This window comes from Teleopsis dalmanni, chromosome X (assembly GCF_002237135.1).
Source record: "Teleopsis dalmanni isolate 2A chromosome X, ASM223713v2, whole genome shotgun sequence".
In the NCBI taxonomy this organism is placed as follows: Eukaryota; Metazoa; Arthropoda; class Insecta; order Diptera; family Diopsidae; genus Teleopsis; species Teleopsis dalmanni.
The window spans coordinates 55,557,541-55,569,668 of record NC_051848.1 but is presented as its reverse complement, the minus strand read 5'-3'; the positions used below and the strand labels follow the sequence as shown (position 1 = coordinate 55,569,668).

Genomic DNA, 12,128 nt, shown 5'->3' with positions numbered 1-12,128 from the left:
GGATTACACTACCATTACTTTCAAATAACCTCACAAAATTTGCGTTGTCTTCAAAAAAATACTTTTTTTTAATATTCATTTATTTAATTAGAACTATAAGTTTTTTGAAAATTTTATAAAATTATTAACAAAACCGTTTTTCTAACATTTATCACTTGTATATTAACAATTATCAACAAACACAAGAATACTTAAGAAATTTATATTAATAATAAATAAAAATAAAAAAACACTAAAATTATTTAAATATATTAGATATTTAAGTAATTCTATTATTGTTTTTATCCGATCAAAAATAGAGAGCTCAGCATTATAATTCACTCGCATAATAGTGTATGCGTTGGAGTAAGGCCGGCATTGTCGTAGGTACACTGCAAATTATTTCTACCTGAAATTAAGAAAATAATAATTATTGACTTTACAAATAAGCTAAATTCATTCAAATTAATGAATAATACAATTTAAGCAGAATAAAGAATATTAAAAAATTTGACAGAAGTAGTTCTCATTTGAAACTAAATAAATAAAATTATTAAAATAAATTACAATATTCATATAGAAAAAGGATGAGAAGCATTAAATAATTTGTACTCTCTCCAAGTATAGTCCATGTTCTACACCTGTTATATTGTATCGCTCCATCTATAGAGTGCTGATCGTTTCCCTTGTACATACATAACATATATGTACCTATTCAGCAAGACGTATTTTTGCATAGTATTTATTCAGATACAGTTCAAATAGGTTATACCTTTGTGTGTTTGAAGTTTAAAGCTACTACATCAGTAGCTGATAATGTTATCGGTACAATAACCACTTCCACAAGTCTCCAAATTTTCCTAGCCCATGGTATGTAGTTGGTCATCTTTTCTACATACTTTTGCTCAATGTTGCCATTATGCGAAATAGCAGCTTCAATCAGGTATGCTGAAGCATTCCTTCTATCAACCATTTTATACTATCTCTGCACTATCCATAATCAGGTTCGTCGTTTTAGGGCGAGTGCTTCAAGTATTACCTAATAAAGTTTATTGTAATGCCAAGTTAGACACATGACCTGTAAACTTATGCAATGAATGCATATGTTCATCACGAAATTTCATGTCCTATCATACTATAAGATTGTTGGAAAGCAACCCATCACGTTACCATGGTGAATGTTCTTCTTCTTCTTTCGTAGCATAACACTCCTAATTTTCTTCATCAAATATTTGCCAGCTGATGTCTTGATGGCACATCTTTCTAGATCTGTCTCTTCTTTAAGATGCAACTCGGTTTCTTACAAGTACTTGTTTTACTAATCGTTCTGGATTCATACGCTGAGCGTGTCCTAACTTAACATCTTAGTCGTTATGATATTATGTTTCGTATTAAATTCTGTTTATTGATTGTGTTCTGCAATTCGTGATTGTAACAAATACGATATATGCCATTATCTAAACGTATTGGACAAAAAATCCTTCGCAGTACTTTTTGTTTGTGGAACATTAGTTGGCATGTTTCGTTTGCTTTGGGTATCCATGGCCTATGCTACTATCTCAATAATATGAAACAATCTGAGAAGACAAATGGATCTCTTTGCTGAAACTAGGTTTTATCTGGATTAGTGATAGTAAGTCTTTCATCTTCGTCTAATATTTAGAAATTCTCAACGGATTATAACTAATTTTAAATGCGTAAGTACAAACATCAATTATGACGAATACGGTGGTTCGCCAAAGGAGGTAGTGACGCTGGAGGAAACGTCAAAACGGTCCAAAATATCGTTTTGGCAAACTGTAAAGTAACGTTGTAGAAAATGTTTGACATCTTAAACACTTCAAAGAAATGTGACTGCTTCATTTCATATGAACAGATGTTTACGAGAAAGGTCTTTTCGAAGTGGCTACCGCATTAGCTGACAGTTAACCAAAATCAACAACATGTAATGTTTTGGTAGAACTGTTTCGAACTGTTGGAGCAAGATAAACTATACTTTTTGTGCTTCTATATAAAAATAGACGAAACTTGAATCCACCACTTCGCTCGAACTAGTAATCAGCTTCATTAACAGTAGACAGACAGACAGCTAGCAAGGTTATGGTGTCTTTAGTTTGCCATGCACATGAAATTTTGTTCATTGACTACCTTAAAAAGCCTAGACTATACATAAGGATCGTCCTCTTTTACTAAGACAATATGCAATATCACAAATCGTTGCATCCACCACCATATTTACCAGATTTGAGTTCCAGAGGTTACTACTTATTCACAGACCTCAAAAAAGTACTCCTACAATACTGCCGGCGCTCAAACAGAAGACATCTAAACAACTGTTTTGCTTATGTAAAAGCTTAAGTTTTAGCGAGTCCCAATCTTTTACATACTCGGCGATTTTTACAATATTAGTATACTTATGTATATAAAGCCAGCTGGGTGGGTTTTTATATTTGTATGCTCTACTTTCAATCCACAACTGAGAGGAATATAAAATCAAAACGGCTATCTTATCTAATTGGAGAGAACTTGCTTTTATTTCTACTTCACTTAGTTACTTAGTCTATGCCGGACTGTCATTTCGAATTAGTGATTAGAAAAATTTAGATCATAACTTAAGTCATGATGAAGCCACAAACAGTAATCCCAGAACTATTTGCTCTCAAGATATATGAATATGAAATAATTTTTGTTATGGCGTTAAATTAAATAGTCCTTAAAAAATATTAAACATTAAAAAAATTATAAGAATTGAATAATATTATATATTGCATATTCCCTAGGAACGTTCCTTGAAGAAACTTAAAAATGAAAAGAAAATCGTACAAAGTACGAAGATCTCATTTTAGTATTCATCGAGATATATGATATTAAAGAAAATTCTACCTAAAAAAGGTTCTACCTTCGGCATAAGAATACATCATCCTTCCATATGTTCTTTTTATTCATTCCGTTCATTCTACTTTGGACCACGAATGTTTACCGGAGTACCATGACTGTGCTTCTTAGCTACATATGCAGAATTCGGTCACTGATAGACAATATTTATTTTAGCATTTGATTTCTGATTTTAAATCATTTGTGAATAATTTCATTAAAAACTAAACCCGAAGTCTGTTAAAATTGTGATTAATAAAATAAAGTGATTTTTTCATAGTTTTTCAATTATTCTGTGCCCAGTTAAAATTGTAATTAATAGAATAAAAATTTCTTGATAAAAAAATAAAAAAAAATACAATAATTTGGATTTTTCAAGCGATTGCATTGCACTTACCCTCAACGTCCATTTTTCCGCGTTTTGTCCTCATAAGCTTCACAGTTAAATATAGCGCAGCACATAGTAGGCAACCTGAACCAAGGATGATGAAAAATAGATTAATCCATTTGTTGTCTGCTTGGTGCGTTTTCGCGGTTTTCACGTTTTGTGAATCCTCATTTAGCTGAGTTAAGCTAATGCAAACAAGTTCCGCTGGTTCTATACTTTCAGTAGTTGTTGAAAATTCATCTGAGTTGATTGCACTTTCTGTGCTCGTGGAGCTCATATATTCTACATTTTCCGTAGTTCCATTATATTCGAAGTTATTTAACTGCAACTTTTTTGGTTTTTGTGCTACGAATCCCTGCTGGCAGGCGCAAGTGCCATCCTCTTGACAAATTGCATATTTGGCACAAGGCTTAAATTTGCAATCAGCTTCAGCGCTGGCAAAAATTTCGGGACGACACTCACCGTGGTAATATATGTAGCCAACGGGGCATGCATTTGTTGATTTTAGTGGTTTCTCTGTAGTGCTTTCATAAGATCCCGTGTGCATCGTATGCGGTGTGCTCAAATAGATTTCCTTATATTCAGTCGAGTTAATTTCATAATCAATGCCTTGGTTCTCTACTCCATTCGCATTAGCGTCAATAACTTGGTCTCTTAATTTTGTCATTGTTACTGTTGTTGGCGTTGCTGGTGTTGTTGGTGTTGTTGGCGTTGCTGGTGTTGCTGTTGTTGTTGTTGCTGGTGTTGTTAGTGTTGCTGTTCCTAGATGATTTCCTGTTTGTACATTAGCACATGTTGCATCCCCACATGTAACCGCTGTTGCTTCGCACACTTTTGTTTCATTATTCCAAGTGCTACCCAGTTCGCATTTACAGGCTTCCGGTTGCAGACATATGCCACCATGGACACAACCTGAGCTACAATGTGCAACACACTTGAGTTCTTCTAAATAATAGCCACTTTCACATTCCCATTTTTCTGGCGCTATGCATCGTCCATGTACTGGGCAGTTCTCACACACTGGCTCACATGTTTCGTATGGAGTCATTTTAAAGCCTTTACAACATTCGAGAACAGTTTCTGATATGACTATTTCAGTAAAGTCCCGAATAATCTCAGTAACGATCTTATACTTGTTATTTTTCACAAATTTCTTAGAGGTTCGTTCTTTTGTTATTTGTACAGGTTTTAGTTTTGTTTGATTTCTGTAGCAGAAATTATCATTGAAGCCGTAAACATTTTGCAGTAAACACAATATTCCTAACGCTCCTAAAATGATTTGTGTAACTGTGAGCATCATTTCTTCAAGTTTATTTTAAGTTTCCGATTTATATTTGTTTTCTAAAAGGAGTTTTATTTTTATAAATCCAATGGTTTTTATAGAGATTCTCGCTACCGGAACATCAGCTCAACACTAAACACAGACTGAACTATTTTCGTTGCTTTAGCTGTTGAATTATAGTTTGTATTATATTTACGCATTAACATCCGGCTTAAGATAATTTATCAGAATCGTGCACTTCTCTCTTTACGCCTTCATATTTTAAGTATGCGGCATTTATCGTAATTACTGTGAACTATGAGTCCTATACTCAGTATTATAGTATATACTATTAAGAAAGATGTTTCACTGACACATACATATGTATATAGTATACATACATATATGGCATCGAAGTTTGTATAAAAATAGTATTACGCATATCAATATAAAATAGCATAAAACCAAATACGAGCTACATTTGGGACACATCGACTTGTGTATACCCTATATAATATATTAACATTTCTTTTTCATAATAGCTGTGATGGTAGATTAAGTTCGTGGCGATGCACAGTGGAACAAACTCAAAATTAAACGATCAAAATTGAGCATTTTTGGAATAACGTAAGCCCGCTTTTGAGTGTAAGCCCACTGAGCCCATTCGGCTTATTGACATCTTCTGAAATTTGAGCTCAAACATGGTTAATTTTTAATTTTTATTTTTAATAACATTTTACCAAAATAACACAAATAGGCCCACGAGTGTTCAACTGTTGAACATTTTTTAAATATAGCAAAAACTATAATAGGTAGAAAAATTAATTTTGAGATACAAAATATTTTTACTATATTCATAAGATTTAAAAATAGTCTGGCGCACTATGCAATATATGACGTTTAATAAACTTCATATAGAGTCAAACTTCCATAACTCGAATTTTCTATAACTCAAATTTTCTGTAACTCGAATTTTCTATAACTCGAATTTTCTATAACTCGAACTAAATAGAGTGCAACAGGGTTTAAAGAGTAAATTAGAAACAGAAAAAATTCCTTAACTCGAAATCCTAACAAGTCGAACCTTTTCTTTTTGAAAATGGTACTACGAGTTATGGATATGTGACTACATATAAACTAAAAAAAAAAAATAAATAATAATATAATGATAATTATTGTTTCATAAGTGTTTCATAAATTTCAAGTACGCTCTGCAGCGTATATCTCCACTGGTTCAGAAAATATCGTATATATTTTGTTCGTCTTATTTTAATTCTGCTCCACTGTGCGATATTTGTTTTATAGTAACTAAGGCAGCGCAGGTTCTATGATGTTTGTAAGGATGTATATCTTTCCCAAAATGAATCACGTAGTCAATAATTTATATATATGTTTGAAACAAAAATGACTAAAACTCATCAAAATAGATTAACGGAACCGATTCTTTTAATGCTGGAGCTAAAACAATAGTGACAAAAACGATAAGAGCAGAATAGTTGTCATAAATTCCGAATTATGGAGGACTTTAAAGTGTCTGAAACGTCCTGTTACATATGTTGGTCGGTAATGAAATATACATGTATGTACAGGTGATGGCCTTTGCCAATAAATTGTTTGATTCATATTGATTGATTGTTTGCAAGGAGTAGTGGGTCTAAAAGGTTATTACACGTTGCGATCACATCTCATTTAATTCAGCTCAATCAAATCGATAGGGATTTTTTGCACTGCACTTATGTAAATATTCATTTCTTTATTTATTGCATTTACTTATGATTTTTAGTTAAAAGTTTTCATATTTATTTATTTATTTATTAAACTTCTTATAAAATTTCCACAATGGTAATACCTAATTTAATTAATTTTTATCTAATTTACACTACTCGAAATTCTGATAAATACCAACATTCGCTGCGATTCAACATAATTTATTATTTCTTTCAATTTACTATCAATTTACTCGAACTCGCACACGGCCTGAGGTATTATTCAAACATCATGAGATTTGTAGCTACTGGATTTTTTGTCTGTGTTTATGCAAAATAATGTTTTCAATCATTAAATTTTCGATGCCAATTTCTTGAAAACGCATAATTATCTAGTTTCAACCCACCTACTGGTGGCTGTATGTCGACATTTCAGTGACAGCTGTGTAGACAAGATCCAGTTCTATGAGATATTCGTTGGAGGACATTTTAATAATGTTATATTTTAGACCTAATGAAATAAAAATTTTGATCGATATCTTAATTTCAAGTTGATTATTTCTGTTTACTTTTGAAATCACTTAATGGATAACCCTGTATTATTTATATAGCATTAATACTTGACTATCATGGCAATATCTCAATCAAAAATTTGATCGTTACCTTAATCACAAGTTGATTATTTGCGTTTACTTTTGAAACCACTTAATGGATAACCCTGTGTAGTAGTATATAGTATTCAGTATAGTATTGAGTGTTGATTTAGTCTATAAGTATTTCTATAATTATATTATTATTATATTATTACATATAAGAAAAATGTAACATAACAACTCTTGTTTGTTAAGTTTGACTCTTAAGGAAAATAAATGAGCCAGTAGATCGCTGACAGACAAATAGTATAGGGTCTATCCTGAGTTCTATCCTGAGCCGCTTGACTGCACTTGTATTATTTATATAGTATTAATACTTGACTATCATGGCAATATCTCAGTCAAAAATTTGATCGTTACCTTAATCACAAGTTGATTATTTGCGTTTACTTTTGAAATCACTTAATGGATAACCCTGTGTAGTAGTATATAGTATTCAGTATAGTATTGAGTGTAGATTTAGTCTATAAGTATTTCTATAATTATATTATTATTATATTATTCCATATAAGAAAAATGTAACATAACAACTCTAGTTTGTTAAGTTTGACTCTTAAGGAAAATATATGAGCCATTGATATGAACCATGATCGCTGACGGACAAAAAGTATAGTGTCTATCCTGAGTTCTATCCTGAGCCGCTTGACTGCACTTGTATTATTTATAAAGTATTAATACTTAATCATTTTGGCAATATCTCAGTCAAAAATTTGATTGTTACCTTAATCACAAGTTTATTATTTGTGTTTACTTTTGAAATCACTTAATGGATAACCCTGTATTATTTATATAGTATTAATACTTGATTATCATGGCAATATCTGAGTCAAAAATTTGATCGTTACCTTAATCACAAGTTGATTATTTGCGTTTATTTTTGAAATCACTTAATGGATAACCCTGTATTATTCATATAATATTAATACTTGCTCACATCATGGCAATATGTTAAACAATATGTTAAAATTTTATTAAAATCTCAATCAGAAGTGTGTTATTTGGATTTACTTTTCGAACCACAGAATGCCATATGTTACCATATGTATTGAACTCCCTATTAACTTTTTAATAACACTACTTTTTTAATTAGTGAGTGTATGTAGCGCATTCAACAACTCTCTGTCGTCTAAATTATTCATAAAAAAAGAGAACATTTTTTATGTGCAGGCAGACGGCAGCACTTTATGAAGTACTAATATAGCACCCACTATTTAAGCAAATGCACACAACAACGCAAACACAAACAAATAATTACTGCCAAAGACTGTGTCAACAATGCTGTAACAGCAACCACAACAACAACAACCACAGCAAATAATTTTGACAACAGCCAAACAATTACAAAACCAATAACAAACACAATAGTGAAAGCACTGCCACAAATGATATCATAAGCAGCACTTCAAACCAAAAAAACCAAAACAAAAAAAAACAAACTCATGAAGAGAAACCAAACAATGTCCAACCTACCTACAACAATGACAACAACAACAACAACAAGAGTAATAGGAATATCAATATCAGCAGCTACAGCTACAGCTACTAAAAACAGCAGCAAAAACAAAAAACAGATAAAATAACAAAAACAAAAACAGAGACAGAAACCAAAACAAAAAAAATTACATTTATTATCATTAAAATGTCATAAAAATCACTTTCCCTTTTAAAAGCAAAGTTGTTGTTTTTGTTTTTGTTTTGTTTGCTCTTCTTCACGGGCAGGCTACTCTTTGTTGATTAAAAAAGGACAAAAGCATTGAATTTTATGCAGACATCTACCACCCATACATGCACACACACACACATATATATATACATGTATATTGTAAAATATTAAATGATTGTATTTTTTAATTGTTGAGAAAACAAATGAGTCACATTTCGAAGTGCATTTCCCTATCGATTATGTTTCGAATATGACTTTCTCATCTTATCACTACCAACGGCGCTACCAAAGTGGGTCACGTAATAGTGGATCTTAGCATCCGTAACCACATCATCTCTTATCTGAATTAGTAAGAAACTTCGAGTAAAAAAAATGCTATATTAGAAATGAGTTCCGCTTGATTTGACGAAAATAATTTATACCTATTAATAATAATAATAACATTCAAGCATGGATTGATCTTTAAAACTTGTCCGATTTACCAGTATAAACCCATTGCACGGTGTTAGAAAACACAAATTTTCGTATTTACTATGATCGACTGATAGCCTTACATCCTGATAGCATGATATGGTTGATAGAAGGAATAGTTTAGTATATCTTATTCATATTGCTATTCCGCATAATGGCAACATTGAGCAGAAGTATTCAGAAAAGATAGGCAACTACTTACCACTGGCCCGGGAAATCAAAGAATTTTGGAGATTTCAGCGATTAGTTATTGTACCAATAATACTATCAGCTATAAAATACCGAAAACACTCACACACTCTATGGATATGCTTGAACTCTCTGAAAATCCAATAAATACTATGCAGAAATCAAAGAAATTTGGGGACTTCAACAAGTGGATGTAGTACCAATAGTACTATCAGCCAGTTGTATAGCACCCAAAATACTCACACACTCTATGGGTATGTTTGAACTCTCTGAAATTCCAATAAATACTATGCAGAAATCAAAGAAATTTGGGGACTTCAACGAGTGGATGTAGTACCAATAGTACTATCAGCCAGTTGTATAGCACTCAAAACACTCACACACTCTATGGGTATGTTTGAACTCTCTGAACTTTTAATAGAAACTATGCAGAAATCAAAGAATTTTGGAGATTTCAGCGATTGGTTATTGTACCAATAATACTATCAGCCATATAATACCCAAAACTCTCACACACTCTATGGATATGCTTGAACTCTCTGAAATTCCAATAAATACTATGCAGAAATCAAAGAAATTTGGAGACTTCAACGAGTGGATGTAGTAGCAATAGTACTATCAGCCAGTTGTATAGCACCCAAAACACTCACACACTCTATGGGTATGTTTGAACTCTCTGAAATTCTAATAAATACTATGCAGAAATCAAAGAAATTTAGAGACTTCACCGAGTGATTGTAGTATCAATAGTACTATCAGCCAGTTGTATAGCACCCAAAACACTCACACACTCTTTGGATATACTTGAACTCTCTGAAATTCTAATAAATATTATGCAGAAATACGTTTTGTTGCATACCTGTTCAATAGTGAGGGAAACAATCAACATTCTTTTCACATATACCCAAGTGGTTTGTAATTCTTAGAAAGACTACAAATCTAAACATTTTGTATATAGCTTAAAATTCTCTAAAAATTATATATAAATCATTTTAAATTATTTTTTGCATTTCTCAAATACTTTTAAAAATTTTTTTGTGAAAAAAAACCATGTGGAATTTTACTCTGATAACACTTGGAGTAATTGGATTTAAAAATAAAAATAGTTTCTAATCTCGTCATATATATATGATGCATAAAATAATTTTGTCACAATATTAATAACAAAATAATGACCTAACCACACTACTCTCTCTGCCTAACTACGGACTTTAATGCAAACTACCGCTTCAAGTTGTTTTATAGACAAGGAAAATTTTCAATTTATATAAGAGTGATTCAACTTAAATAATTTTAAAAAACACTTTGAACTGAATATGACTTTTTAAAAGTAGACATATATAGTGAGGCCACCATCTATTAATAATTACATGCCTCAGAAAGATTGATTATTCACTTATAATAAATGAATGAGCTCTTGCTCTGCCAAGATAAAAACAAGGATTCGTATAAGATTATCATTTTATTTTGGGATCATTTCAATTTTATCATAGTGATTACACGCAGGGTAGGTGTTCATCATAATACTAATATGATAATATATTACAAATGTGTCCAGTACCTCATTAACGCTAATGATGTCTACATAATTGGTTAGGCAGGAGTTAGGAGTGAAGTTACTGCTGCTTTTAAAAATGAGTCCATGAATATCGGCCGCTCATTTATTAACCGCTCATTTCCATGTTAGCCTGATTACTGACCACTATCGAGAATGTTATCTGAAGGATTTTGATTATTGATTGAGAATTTAAGAACCAATGTTAATACGAAGAATGACTTTAGCCTAGATATTCAACAAAGCATGACATTTGCCAATAGATGTTCTTTCGAACTAAATAGCCAAATGTAAAACAAAGCACACTTTTGACAAATAAAAATCCTGCTCTATAAGTCTTCTATCATACTTGTCCTGCTATATGGTGCAGAAACTTGAGGAATAATCAACAGTGATTAGGAGACACTAGAAATATTTGAGATAAGAATTCTTTGGAAGTTATACGGTCTCTTACACATTAGCAAAGAGCATCGAATTGGATGAAATCTTGAGCTGTACAAGCTATACCACAACATTGACATAGTTAAGCGTATAAAAATTTAGCGGTTTCGCTAGCTCGGTCATATCATGCGAATGGAAGAAAATGTTCCGACTATAAAGATGCTTGATGCGGTGCTCTCTGGTGAAAAACGCCAGTAAAAAATGTTCGCATCTTTGACGGAAGGATCAGATAACCAACGATATGAAATCATTCGGTATTACTTACTGGTGACAACAAATCTCTGATTACGCTATCTGACGAACGCTACTGAAAATAACTAAGGACGGCTTACGTCTGTAATGTTCAACTAAGTTAGTAAGAAATCATACAAGCTTTTAAAAAAGAAATTATACCTTTTTTTAATATATATGAAATTGTTTAGTTGTTATATTTTGGTATGGATTGTGGAAAGCCTATCATTTATATGTTGAGTTTCAATCCATTCTGAATTGGACCGCCATGGACAAAATTTGAACTTACAGTTCGAATAACGTAAATAGTAGTTTCGTATTTGCTTTAATTTAGTGCTGTTTATTAGTCATAAAAAATAATTTTGTTAATATTTATTTTTATTTAATCTTATAAAATTGATATGATACTTTTTATGTCTCACTCCCTGAGTACTCCATGGAATACGATTTCAGACGATTTCATTCTTAAGAGGTGATTTTAGTGGGTTAAAGTCTCACTCACTGATAAGGTCTTATTGATTATCATGGTGTGCTGTTCTGTAAATTCTTTCCAGAGAGACACAAATTAAAAATGGTCTAATAATTGAGGACATGATATGTTTTCACTAGATAAGATTTCTGGAAAGTCATTTCATTAATTTTGTACTATAATAATACCGCATCACAGATTGTGCAACAAAATTTGTCAAAAAAATCAACGAATGTAATTGGAGATTA

The 12,128-nt window shown here is 31.8% G+C and overlaps 1 protein-coding gene across 1 annotated transcript; it reads right to left on the bottom strand.

Moving 5' to 3' along the window:
* Positions 1–294: 294 nt before the first annotated feature.
* Positions 295–4,431, bottom strand: LOC119662660. Its single transcript, XM_038072335.1, has 2 exons — positions 3,251–4,431; positions 295–388 (listed from the first exon to the last, which is right to left on the bottom strand). Exons 1-2 carry the CDS (start codon positions 4,287–4,289, stop codon positions 318–320), a joined length of 1,110 nt encoding a protein of 369 aa, XP_037928263.1. The 5' UTR covers positions 4,290–4,431; the 3' UTR covers positions 295–317.
* Between the last annotated feature and the right edge of the window lie 7,697 nt (positions 4,432–12,128).

Coding starts and splice junctions, on each gene's coding strand:
- LOC119662660 (XM_038072335.1), bottom strand. CDS start 4,289: ATGACTCCATACGAAACATGTGAGCCAGTGTGTGAGAACTGCCCAGTA. Junction 389..3,250: donor CGGAAAAATGGACGTTGAGG/GTAAGTGCAATG, acceptor TCTTAATTTCAG/GTAGAAATAATTTGCAGTGT.